The 13,838-nt window shown below is 43.9% G+C and overlaps 1 protein-coding gene across 1 annotated transcript in view; it reads right to left on the bottom strand.

Moving 5' to 3' along the window:
- Positions 1–13,838, bottom strand: part of LOC119390399 (probable G-protein coupled receptor 21) — a 98,592-nt gene that overhangs the window by 25,248 nt on the left and 59,506 nt on the right. The window contains exon 2 of the mRNA XM_037658022.2: positions 1,940–2,004. Coding sequence (XP_037513950.1) covers positions 1,940–1,944 — 5 coding nt within the window. The 5' untranslated portion in view covers positions 1,945–2,004. The remainder of the gene's footprint in view (positions 1–1,939; positions 2,005–13,838) is intronic.

The raw sequence follows: 13,838 nt of genomic DNA, 5'->3' as shown, positions 1-13,838 counted from the left end.
CGACAAACTTTTTGGTTTCGTTGACCATGGTGAAGACGAGCACTCAACAGCGGTACCCCAAGAGGCAAACAGATTACTATGTTTCGTAAAAAGAGGCTTGTCAACATCATATATTATTCCTGTCGATATTTTTTCACGAGATGTCTGAGAGGTGACCAGCTGTTCTCTATGACCATGGAAGTGCTGAAAGTGGACTTGCGGGGCGGACGACCATGGCATGGAAGTCTGCAAAGTTTTCATCAGAAAGCTCTTGCGAACGCTTCTTGCCAACTGGGCAGGAAATATTAATATGTCTGTTGAGCGTCTCGTACGCTTGGCACGAAAACCTCTGGCAAGGAAGGTGCTGCGCCTGTGATTCCAATAACACAGTGATCCTTTTTTCACGCACGTGCAATAAAGCAATTATGACTCCCCTGATGTTCACAATGCTTTTGTTTCTAAAGTGTGAGCAATAGTCATTCCGGAAATACAACCGCACCTGTCAATGAGCGACTCTCCTGTTGATAAAATAACTGTAGCACAAACATACATTATCGAGGGTGAACAGCGCAACGGCAACAAACGAGAGAAAACATGACGCGAAAAATCGAAACTCGCACGAGCAACCACTTCAGATAAAACTAACACTTGCTATATTTAGGTTGAAGCATCGCCGGCGCACATTCGGTAGAACGATTACCAATATAGTTAACGCTATAGCAAGTTTACTGTAACCCTTTAAAAACTAACACGCGCATAGCAGCTGCGCTGTCAAGCCGCGATCCGTCGCAATAATTCCGGCGCTATCGCTTTCGGTCTCCCCAGAGGCACCTCCATTGGTGGCGCCGCGGCGGCGGCCAGGAGCACTAGGCGCTAACGCGTGTCGTTACTTCGGCGGTAACGCGTGTCGTTTTTGTTTTTGTTTTCTTCGCTGACGACTGCTTAAAGCTGGTAGGCCGGCCAATGCGGCGCTTCTCGCAGGTTGCCGAGAAAGTTATCTGCGCGCATTAATTCGCTGCTCCAGAAAACGCTGCTTGTGCTGGCAACAGTGCTCGAGTTGGCCACAATATCCAGGGTCACGGTGGCACTTTCGCTCTACTTTTGCTCAGTGCTGTGCTCAAGTTTGTGGTTGAATCGCGGTCTTTCGTCCCAGGAAAAAGGGTTCAGGAGTGCAGATTTTTGGGGCAAATTGGAGTAGCATATTGCTTTTCGTACGCTCTTGATGAAGACAACGACGAAGGCACACAGAAAACCGCAGCGCTTTCGTTTGTGCTTTTCCGTGTTCTTCATCACGCGCGTACAAAAACCAGTAGGCAAATGGGTGTTCGCTGCCGAGCCCCTTCTGTTAAGCAGTCTGAAGGATTTCGGCGACGAAAGAGCGGAAGGAGTCGCGATGTGCATGCAAACTATTCGGCGATCATATTTCTTTTTTCCAGCAGATGAGCCTTTGAAGCGGTTGAATCGTTCGTACACAGCAGGCACCTCCGAAAGGCGCAATCACTTGTGTAGGGCGGCAGATTCGAAGAGTCGTTTCTCTTAACTCACTTGCCGCCCCCGACATCCTGGCGAAGACGAAGACAACGACCGACTTGCTCGAGCGTACGAGCGCTTCTGAAGAAGAAGAATTCTTGCGAGGGTAGGGTTGCAGTGCTATAAGATTGGTCTATAATACGTAGGTTGCTTCTTATTTAAGAGAAAAAAGAAAGACAAAGGGATTGTTCAACGAGGTCACTTTCCCTATTGTTGCGAGTTGTACGTTAAAGACTCCAATAACGAGATGAGCTTAGGTACTTCATCTAATTATGATTAGAATGCGCGTTTGTTCAGCTGATAATGAGGGCGTATGTATGAAAAAGGAACGGCGACGAGTTAATTTAAAAGTACGCCTCAAACAACTACATGGACATTTGCACCTGAAAAAGTTGTAGCTGTAAACCTAATCAGGAAATTATCAACTTACGTCATTCATGTGGAGTCCGGAGACGGGATGCACTTAGACAAGTGAAGTCATTCAAATGGTTGTACCTGCAATATATGAAACGCAAAACAGTGTTTCGTGTGACGATCAAAAAGAAACCATGTAAACTGAATGGCATGGCACGTGTGGCAAATAGGGCAGACACAATGCTCTAATGCTGTCACGAAGACTTCCAGTAGCACACATAGTGAACTCCATTACTAAATAATAAGCACAGGATACGAATTGCAGGTGCGCTGGTCGCAGTGTAAATCAGTAAGGTGACAAACTGACGCACAATAATATCAAGCACTGCAGACACAATACTTTTATGTCAATAATCAAGTAATGCTGAAGCTACATTCTTGAATTTCCATGATTCACGTCAATCTCGATGTTGTATAAACGTGTAATTAAATATGTGAAAATGAAGTTAGTACCCTCAGGGGAGTAAACCACCGCTTGCTCTGACAAGAATATTTTTATGTGTCACAATATATCTGGGCCAAGACCGTCTCATACATACCGGTGATCAGTATGAAGAGAGATAGGCGAAATCAGACTGGGTAAACGTTAGCTAGCAAGAAACAGATGCTGAATCTGAGCGTTTCACTCTAAAACACTCTTACACACGGCTGATTGCCGACCCACGATCGAGAGAGCATCAATTATTGGAAAACGGCGCATACAAAATAAGAATGCGACCGGCGCACCTTAAAGGGGCCGCATTTCATTGCGCTCGCAGGCACCGGTTTTTCTTTTTCTTGTTTTTTTCCGTCACACCTACAACGCCAACGACACTTGTGAGTCCAAACAAACTTCACTTAAAAACATGGCTATTCAACACCACACCGGCGCCCTAAACGATGTGTCTGACGCCCTATCTCCTGCACAACGAGTATTTTTCTTCAGTGCCTAGTTAGGCTGTCGCCTTTGACACCGATCCGCTGTAAGGTACATTGATCAGAAGAAAACGTCCCCTGTAGGAGCGACGTAAAGACGACTTCTGCCGGGACCTCCTCAGACGACTAGGTGGTCCTAGTACATAAGCACTTAAGATTTATATTCATACGCCGACGATGGACTCCTGCTTGGCATCATTGAACAAGCCGACCAGAACAACTGTGACTTTCCATTCCGCGCCGTGACTCCACGAAGTCTCAAAACAGACTTCATTCGTTGCTTCTATGAACTGATCACAGTTCTGCCAGCAAGACTTTATCAGACTGCCACAGATACGGTGTGATGTTTTAGTTATACCCGAAGCCGTCCCGTTTATCAAAGAAGAAATGCGCGTGATTGCTCGCCACCTCTCTTGACGCAACCGCTATTGAGTCATAGCTAGCTCCTGGCCCGTAGCAGCTTTACCCCGTACTCTGCGGGGAAACCGCTACTTATTACTGACTACTGACTACTTAACAAAGTGGCTTGAGTTAAACCTACTTCGTGCCTTAATTTCGCGGGAAATTTCGTGCCTTAATTTCGCGGCTTGTATCCTCTACGTATTCTCGTGGCTGGGTGTCCCACCATTCATAAGAAGCAACGCCACTTAACCAGCCGCACATTCGTAAAGACGTGTTTGGCCTTGCGCATCGAACACAAGAAGACATCGCCCTACCAACCGCAGGCTAATATATCTGAACGTATCACCCCAGTCTTGAAGGCGACGCTTACGGCAAATAACACAAATTATATGGCACAAGATGGTAAGCTCACGGAAAAGGCATTTGCTATGCTTACCACGGTAAACAGGTCCAGTGGTTTTAGTCCTCCATTTCTGAGCTTCGGCAAGGAACCTTCCACTAAACCATACCCTAGTACCGTCGCGTGCATTCGACCTATTCCGAAAAACCATGACTTCGTGAATGCACGATGCTTACAACTCCTGTCACTGCTCCTCGTGAGCAAATGGATAATGCTTGGCTCCAGCAAACGCGTTACTACAGCTGACGTAGACGTGGCATTCATTACGAGCCTGGTGACCTGGTATTGCACCATATATATCATTTGCCACTCATTTATACTACTCATTTGGATAGTGAAGGAAACAGCGCAGACACCGACGAGGACGAAGAAATGTACAAGTTAGACAAACGCAGCGCTGGCTTTCAAAAAGATGTTCATTTTGCATATGCACAGCTAGTTATACTGAACACCTAAAGAAATCAAGATCACAGATGCGCACAGATTCTTCTGACTTCGCTATCACCCTGGCATTTTTATCTACAAAGGTCAGCTCTTTTTCTCGCAATGCTAGAGATGAGCAGCTAACGCAATTCTGACCTGCAGGTGATATGGTGGCTACCCCGATGATTGCTCTTGTAAGAGTTGACTTTCATCGAGATACAATATTGCGTCTATCGGAATAGGTTTGCACCCAGAGGCGCGACAGTCACACCAAGATTACCTTCAATCGGGCTATTCAAATTGTAGTAGTGTTCTCTTAGCCGATCGTCGATGCATCGGCCAGCCTGGCCAATATAAACTTTACCACAGGAGATGAGTATCTCGTACACGACACACTGGGTACATTCTGTGAAGCGCTGTCTGTGCTTAGTTTTACATCCGGCTTTTTCAATGAAGACAGCGTTGGTTTTTTTTTTTTTTTTTGCACAGTGAGACAAGCTTCCTAGGCGCAGAGAAAGTATCAACAATAGAATGCTGGCCAACCTTCTTAACGCAGTGGGAAGTTCCATAAAGATATGGAATAACTGCCTTCTATTTGTCATTTTCTCGACTTCGGGCTTGCAGTTTCATGTGTTCGCGCGCGACGAGCACATTTTTTTTTTCTTAAGTATGCTTTCCGCTACACTAACTTCCAAACCTAAGGCATATCTAGCTTCAGTGAGGCGACGAACCTGAGACTGAAATCTTTCTCCTGAGGGGCAGGTCTAAAACTAAAGGCGTGGATCTGAAAGCCGAATGTTATTTTCTTCTGGAAGCTCGTCAGCATACCTGCAAAATCGGACAAAGTTTGACCCATGCAGGGTGCTGACAAAATTGCTATCACATTTGGTCAAAAAGATGTCGCTAAGCGCAGGTGCTATCGAGGAACCAATGCAGATACCCTGTTTCTGCAGGTACGTACATATCTTTGTCCCAGGTTGCATAGGTAGACGACAAATCATGTTCAACAATTCTACAAAACCACCGTCACCGTTACCTGCGTTATTTTTAAAGGTCACAGGGCCATGTTTGTCTATTGCCTCTTTTACACAAGAGCAACCCATCGCGAGGCCAAGAATAAAACAGGTCTTTAATATCGACCGAAAAGGCCTTTGCACTAAGGTTCATGTGGTCAGTTAGATAGCATAAAACTTCATTGGAACCACGCACCATGAAGTGATCGCCTGTTTCTCATCTATTTAGGTTCACTTACAGAATACCGCTTTTTACCAGGTACCCTTTTTGGAAACAACGACGCGCATAGGACACCCAATTTTGTGCGTCTTGTCAGAGAAGAACAAATCTAGACTATTTTTACTGGCTCCGTCAATCTTCCTGAAAACGCTACTGAGCACTAGTCTACTGGCAAGCTTCTTGCCGACCCCAGAAAGCCTACCCCATAGCTATATCCCCTAGTAGTGGCACAAGGAGGGAAGCCCACCGCCCCACAGAAATTATGACGTCGATATTCATTCTTCGAGTGCCTAAAACATGCAGTATATATCGCTTGTTCCCGCAGGATTTCTATGCCACCCCCACAGAACGAGCTACAGTGTTAGATTTTATTGGCGATCGAAGCGTGACTACAAGGCTTATTTCAAAATCTGAGGAGGGCGGCCTCTCCCTGGCGCCGCGCCATGATCCGTGACATACGACGTCTTCTAAACTAAGGCGTCTTACGTGCTGCCCTTACGACCTCATGAGCGCCTCGAACGTGGAACGTCTTCTACCCTTTCTGTGCTACCTATGAAGGGCGTATCATGTAAACCGTGAAGTGAGGGTTCTTCCCATGCTCGGCTGTGGTGGAAAGGCCGCCTACGGCTTTAGTTTGCCACCCACCGCTTTCGATATACCCCTCTGAAATGCACCCCTGAGCACCCAATAAATAGCAACTGTACGCGCCAACACCATCAGGCCGCGCATCCTGCCACCTGGTTATGTAAAAACAAGTCAGAAGGCAGCAGTGTGGTTTCAAAGATCGCCAACTCCAGTGCCAGCGCAAGAACACAAGCGTCCTTTTGTCCGTGTTCTTTGTGCGTCACAGATGCCAGAAATTCCCGATCAGAAATGAGATCTGAATGTGTGTTGAAAACGAGAAGCATGCAAGCTTTATTGCCTCACCCCGCCACCCTCCCGCGTCACAGCCCCCGGGCCCGCCCCCGCTCTCAGAATCTTCACCCCCAAAGCATTTCTGGGGAGAACTTTGCATGATGCATATGACATGCATGACATGATCTGACCTGTCATTTTTCTTCTTTATACACTCGTGTCAGGGCATCCACATATTACGTAAGTGGAACGGCCGCAAGAGCACAAAGAACGTGTGATATGAATTATGACGTCTTTAACATGCACGTCAATATTTTAAATGCGAAGCATTTCTTAGCGAACTTCTGCGACTTTGAGCGTATCTATCTATCTATCTGTCTAACGACTGTACCCCCGACTTCCACTGCAAACTCCTTAATGATACTAGTCAGATTATCATTCATTGCGTCAACGCTAATGTCGGTTTCCTCGGTTAAAGCCGCGTACCTATTCTGAAGTGAAACTTTACATGCCCATCAGCTTACAGTCCGTTGTCTACAAGCTATTCACAAAAGTAATTGCTAACAGAATTAATACGACATTAGAGTTTAATCAACCAAGGGACCAGGCAGGATTTCGTACAGGCTTCTCAACAATAGACCATATTCATACTATCAATCAGGTGATAGAGAAATGCGCGGAATACAACCAACCCCTATACATAGCCTTCATAGATTACGAGAAGGCATTTGATTCGGTGGAGACATCAGCAGTCATGCAAGCACTGCGGAATCAGGGCATCGACGAAGCCTATATAAACATAATGGAAGAAATCTACAGCGCATCCACAGCCACTATAGTCCTTCATAAAGAAAGCGACAGAATCCCAATAAAGAAGGGCGTACGACAGGGAGACACGATCTCTCCAATGCTATTCACCGCGTGTTTACAGGAGGTTTTCAGGGCCCTAGATTGGGAAGAATTAGGGATAAGAGTTAATGGAGAGTATCTCAGTAACCTGCGCTTCGCTGATGACATTGCATTGATGAGTAACGCGGGAGACGAATTACAGCTCATGATTACTGAACTGGATACGGAAAGTAGAAGAGTAGGTCTGAAAATTAATATGCATAAAACTAAAGTAATGTGGAACAATCTTGGCAGAGAACAGCGCTTCGCGATAGGTGGCGAGACGCTGGAAGTTGTAAAGGAGTACGTCTACTTAGGACAGGTAGTAACCGCGGAGCCGAACCATGAGAGTGAAATAACTAGAAGAATAAGGATGGGATGGGGCTCATTCGGCAAGCATTATCAAATCATGAATGGTAGTCTACCACTATCTCTCAAGAGGAAGGTATATAACAGCTGCATCTTACCGGTACTAACCTACGGAGCAGAAACCTGGAGACTTACAAAGAGGGTTCAACTTAAATTGAGGACGACGCAGCGAGCGATGGAAAGGAAAATGATAGGTGTAACCTTAAGAGACAGGAAGAGAGCAGAGTGGGTCAGGGAACAAACGGGGGTTAAGGATATCATAGTTGAAATTAAGAAGAAGAAATGGATATGGGCCGGCCACGTAGCACGTCGGCAGGATAACCGGTGGTCATTAAGGGTAACTGACTGGATTCCAAGAGAGGGCAAACGCGTGAGGGGAAGACAGAAAATTAGGTGGGTAGATGAGATTAAGAAGTTTGCAGGTATAACGTGGCAACAGAAAGCACAGGACCGGGTTGATTGGCGGAACATGGGAGAGGCCTTTGCCCTGCAGTGGGCGTAGACAGGCTGATGATGATGATGATGATGATGATCTATCTATCTAGCCGCCTACGACTTTGGGCTCTCCTGGCCGTTTCGTCAGTGGCATGTGTACCAAAATCGGTATGGCATAACATGACTGTGTGACAAAGGTAAATCACAGGTCATAACATGAAAATCGTGACATGTGTGTCATGTACAGCATGATTTACATGGCATGGTCTCGGGGAGCTCGCGGCCGTTTCGCAAGCTTGACATGTACCAAATTTGGTATTGTGCGACGTGACTGCATGACGAATATAACTGACAGGTGGTAACATGACAATCGTGACATGCATGTCATGTAGGGCATGATTTACGTGCCACACTCATGGTGCGCTCGCGGCCGGTTCGCTAGCTTGACATACACCGAAACTGGTATTGCGTGACGTGACTGTATGACGAACATGCATGCCATGCAAGGTGGGATTTACATGCCATCTCATGGTGCCCTCACGGCCGGTTCGCTAGCTTGACATACACCGAAACTGCTATTGCGTGACATGACTGTATGACAAACATAAATGAGAGGCAAGATGAAAATTATGATATGCATGTCATGTAGGGCATAAAAATTAATTTACATGCCACACTCATGGTGCGCTCGCGGCAGGTTCGCTAGCTCGACATACACCAAAACTGGTATTGCGTGATGAGTGTATGACGAACATAAATGGCAGGTGGTAACATGAGAATCATGACATGCATGTCATTATTTACATGCCACTCATGGTGCGCTCGCGGCGGGTTCGCTAGCTTAACATACACCAAAACTGGCGTTGCGTGACGTGACTGCATGACGAACATAAATGACAGGTGGTATACATGTGAAATCATGACATGCATGTCATGTACGCCATTATTTACATGCCACTGTCTTGGTGCACTTCCGGCTGTTTTGTTGACTGGATATATACCAAAATTCGTATGGCATAAAATCAGAGCGTGATGAACATAAATGACAGGTTATGCATTACATGTACCAGAATATACGTTTCATTAGCATGGTATATACCATATTGTAAATGCCCGCATGCATGCATGACAAACATACGATATATAGTGGACTAGATGTCATGACATGAGTGACTTCATTTGCCTCAAAGACAAACAAGGCTATGTTTGCAGTTCTTTGCTGGCTGCTTCGCATTACATCGATTCCCACAGTGAGTCGGATCTGCGGGTTTTTTTATGTTACGATCTGTCATTTGTGGTCGCAACACACTCACCTCATGTCATGCGAACTTTGGTATATATAAAGCTAACCAAACGGCCAAGACAGCACAAGGTTGTATGCGGCTAGAGAGATCAAAAAAGTGTCTGAGCTGCTTAGAGCAGTGTTTCCAAATCTTAGAATGTGGTTTTGCACCAAGCACAAGAGGCGGCTTTGGACCCCTCTAAAAATCTTCAAGCATCCGCCTTATAGCACGACTTTTCAACTGGATTGAATCCCTCTTAAATCTCGATTTCTAACGATTAAGTATGACATATCCTTGAATAAGTGCGAACATTTTTCTTGCGATAGCTGGGAATTATGTTTTCTTTTTGGGCAATTACGAGGTGGCCACTTTTATTTTGAGAAATGTGGCAAGCTAGAAAAGACCTACGAATGAAATACTACTATACTGTGCCTCGACCTGAGTTCCTGCACCACATGGTAACGACTTTACGATTTTTGACATAGAACTTAAAAAAGTTCTATGTGTTGTTCATCATAGTAACCCCACTCTGCAACGACTCCAATAGGAGTTAGCAGTATTACCAAATGAATGAATAAATAAATAAATAAATAAATAAATAAATAAATAAATAAATAATAGTATATTTCGGTCAGTTGTCTTTATGGTTGCAAAAGGTGTAGGTGGCATTTCATAAAGGGCAAAACTTTTCTAGGACAAGCACGATCCACAACAAGGAAAATAACTTGGCATTCGTGATGAATTTTGCTGCACCAACGCAGGAGCTTCAGCTACAGGAAACAGATGCTTGATATTTGTGGTGTCCAGGTCGCCCACACAAATCGCGTTTTGGAAAAATCTTTTTCAAACTAAGCTTCTTCATTCGTCCTATTTAGAGTACCTTTCTACCGCACCCAACAACTCCATCAATGTGCAAGTAGGACGAACAGTAACTTTTACTAAAGGTGCTTTTCAGTTCTGTGTATGCTAATTCCATAGAACCACAGAGGCGGAATCGAAGGCACACTGCAAAAGCTTATCTAGTGTCCGTCCTGTGCACTCTTGTTTTACGCTGTAAGCCTGAGACGCACGACGTCATGCTTTATGACTGTTCGCGCTGCCAAGAAGTGACGAAAGGACGAAAAGATGACATACACGAACAGGGCGATGCAAGTCACCTCTCAGCATCACAGGCAGATACGCACATCATCCTGTGTTTCTTCTTCTGCTTTCGTCACTCCGTGGCAGCACGAATAGTCATCAGGCCGTACGAACTAGCTCCCATAGCAGATTGAACTGCACATAGTCCCACCACGAAAAGTGAACATCTGCTCTGACTTTTTCAGATGCCTAGTAAATAATAGACGGCTGCGCTTTTTATCAACATTAGGACAACAAATGTGCACCAATTTCAAGTTCCAAGTTTCAATATTATTTGTCGTTCTGTCGTATAGAAAGAAATAACTGTGAAAAAAAAAAAGCTGTCTATAATAATAATAATGTTTATTTGTCATCAGTACAAAAAGTAATGATGGAGGGAGGCGGGAATAAAAGCGACAATCCGCTTCACGAAGTTACCACTCCCGTACAGGTAGCAGCAGTGAGGCATATAATACAGATAGAGTTCTATGCACAATAACGTTGGTGTGCATGTAAACCAATGTGACAAAAAACACAGAGCATTACCATTTGCTCCTAGATAAAAGAGACAAAAATATACATTTACGTATGTGCCTATACCGGATGTCCCCGCTAACTTAGCCGAAGATTTTAAAAACCTATGTGCTCTAGAAAACGTCTATATGTTGCGGTAACCTCGCTTACCTAAAACCTTATTTTTTTCATGACTAGCCACTAATTAATTAAATGACTTTGATTAGCTAACTTTTTTTATTCTCTCGATTCGGTAAAATAATATATTTACGTTGTAGGTCGCCTGAAATACCAAATAATCAAGCATTTATTTTTTGCTGAAACCTGCGTGGTTGTTTTTTCCGAGAAAAATATGCCAAATATGAGATAAAACACGCCAAATATGAGATAGACGCGCGCTCGCGCGTCGCTACTCAAGCGCATCTAAGCATTCCTTGATTGATACAAGGCTGCGTTCGTTCACGGCCGCATTTACAGGGCTTAACGCTCTATGATAGACGCGTCAGTGGTGTGTTTTGATGTGGGTTCATCAAACTGGTTGAAGCCCTGTATTATGAACGAACGTATAATGAACGAACGCAGTCGCGTATCAATCAAAGAAGGCTTGGAAGCGCTTGACTAGTGGCGTGCGAGCGCGCGTCTTTTTTAAATTTGGTGCGTGTCGCGCGCTTTTATTTTTTATCGGAAAGAACAACCAGACAAATTTCAGCTAAAAATAAATGCTTGATTATTGGGCTATTTGAGGCGACCTACAACATAAAGATAATATTTTACCGATTCGAGCAATAATAAAAAAGTTGGCTAATTAATGTTCATTAATTAATTAGTGCTTAGTCATGAAAAAATACAGGTTGTATGTACACACGACAACCACTAATATGTAACACGCAGAACTTTCTTACAGCGCATGTTTTTTTTTTTTTTTAATCGTGGGCCGAGTTAGCTGGGACACCCGGTATATACATGCCTGAAAACACGTAAACATGCAATTACATACAAAAATACCCCTATATACATAATCGTGCACATATAAATTCAGTCATATTAACATAGAGAAAAACAGAATGAAATATCAACTGCTGTAGAAGGATGTCAGTGAGTAAAAGTCGTTCGCATGTTACTTACCGTGGTGCTGCTACCGGTCCGACTTTTTTTTTTGTCTTTTGCTTTTGGGGCTGTAAGCTAGTCAAGCTGTTTGATATATTTACATGCTTACATCAGAAAAAAAAAATAAATTATACAAGTTGTTTGCTACCAGCAGAAGCATTACGGCTCTGCCTGACTTCGAAAGGCAAGACGAAGTCGTTACGAGACATTCTTTGAATTTAATTCTTCGGACAGCCGCGGAAATTTCTCGGAAATTTCCGCGGGTGTCCACGGAAATTTCTCGCGCAAGGAAATATCCTTGCGCGAGAAATTTCCGTATTTCCAAGTAAAACTAATATGCGCGTCGACTGGCTGATTTAATATGAATGGTAAATGGCAGTGGAGCATATGCAGTCCATATTTGGTGCGGATAGCCGGTAAAATCCAATGTGTTTTGTGTCGGTTTGGGTAATGACATTCAAATAACCTTAATGAGGCAAGACTGCATAAGCTGTCCTGGCGTTTTTTTTTAACTCCGCTTTATACCTACGAATTAGCCTGTAGTGATACAGGTTAAATATGTTAACAATGTCAAATTGAACGAAGAGATCTCTTGTATGTCCGTTTGGCAATCCATAAGTTACTCTTAGTTGCCGTTTCTGTAGGACTGATATTTTTTTTTGTAACTTTCATTTACTTTTTTCCAAAGGTTATCCGAAGAATTACATTCAAAGAATGTCTTGTACCGACTTCGTCTTGCCTTTCGAAGTCAGGCAGAGCCGTAATGCTTCTGCTGGTAGCACACAACTTGTATAATTTATTTTTTTTTCTCTGATGCAAGCATGTAAATATATCAAACAGCTTGACTAGCTTACAGCCCCAAAAGCAAAAGACAAAAAAGAAAAAGTCGTACCGGTAGCAGCACCACGGTAAGCAACATGCGAATAACACGGGCAGTGTGCTACAAGAGGGCAGTGAAATTGTCATTCTCGTACGTAGTTATGTAAGATTGAAAACAAATGATTACATTCTGCGTAATTCAAAATTTTGTTTCAGAAACATGATAAGATTGTCATTCACAAACTAAGATAAAGGACACAATACACTCCGTGCAAAAAAAAAAAACAGTTAGATATAAGAGTTTTGATTAGACATTGAAACGAACTGGGTAATTAAAATTAATGGCTATTGATTTGAAGATCAAGTACTACACTACTGTAAATAACCTACGGACATCCTGGTATGAACAGTGGAATAAGTCAACATTGTTAAGATCATAGTGATTCAGAAGAGATGGGATTGTGTAAGATAAGCGCTGTTTGCCGGTGTTTAATGGTGTGACATCTACCTCCCACTTTTCTCCGTGACAGGTGGGGTAATTTAGATTTCTAACTCGTATGTTGGCTAGACTGCGCAGATTTTATTATATGCTCAAATGTTTCTTATCGGAATTTTCGGCTTAATGTATAGTTGCATAACTGGTGTATCTTACCCATTCCTGAACTACAAAATGAGGGTCTGGTGGATGCCGCAAAATGCGCATTGAAGATGGCCCTTACGGAAAAAAAATACAGCCTTTCTACAGAAATTCTGCAGACCATTCACCCGGGATGCCGAAGACATGAAGATAAGTTACAGACTTTCAGGCAAGTGGTGTCGAAAAATTAAATGGCGCCCACCATTACAAAATCACAGCATATCCACGGGGTGAATGATGATGAGTGGGGCGAAGCTACGGAGGGAATCATCTGTAAACCGTGAAACTCTTCCGTGAAATGCGCCCAGTACATAATATAAAGAGTGTGAAACATCGTGTATATATTAAACATCAAACATTTATTGTACTGTTGGTTTACGTGGTCCCTTCATTATCACTTGTGATCGGTGAAATGCAAGGAAGAAGTCCGCTCCCGAGCGAAAGAGCGCCAAGAGCGACCGCATTCCCCGCTCGCCCTGTGCGAATTAAAGGCAAGGCTAGAGGGAAGACAGGACGC

Source organism: Rhipicephalus sanguineus, chromosome 1, assembly GCF_013339695.2.
Source record: "Rhipicephalus sanguineus isolate Rsan-2018 chromosome 1, BIME_Rsan_1.4, whole genome shotgun sequence".
In the NCBI taxonomy this organism is placed as follows: Eukaryota; Metazoa; Arthropoda; class Arachnida; order Ixodida; family Ixodidae; genus Rhipicephalus; species Rhipicephalus sanguineus.
The sequence above is the reverse complement of the archived record's forward strand: the minus strand, read 5'-3'. Positions and strand labels throughout refer to the sequence as shown.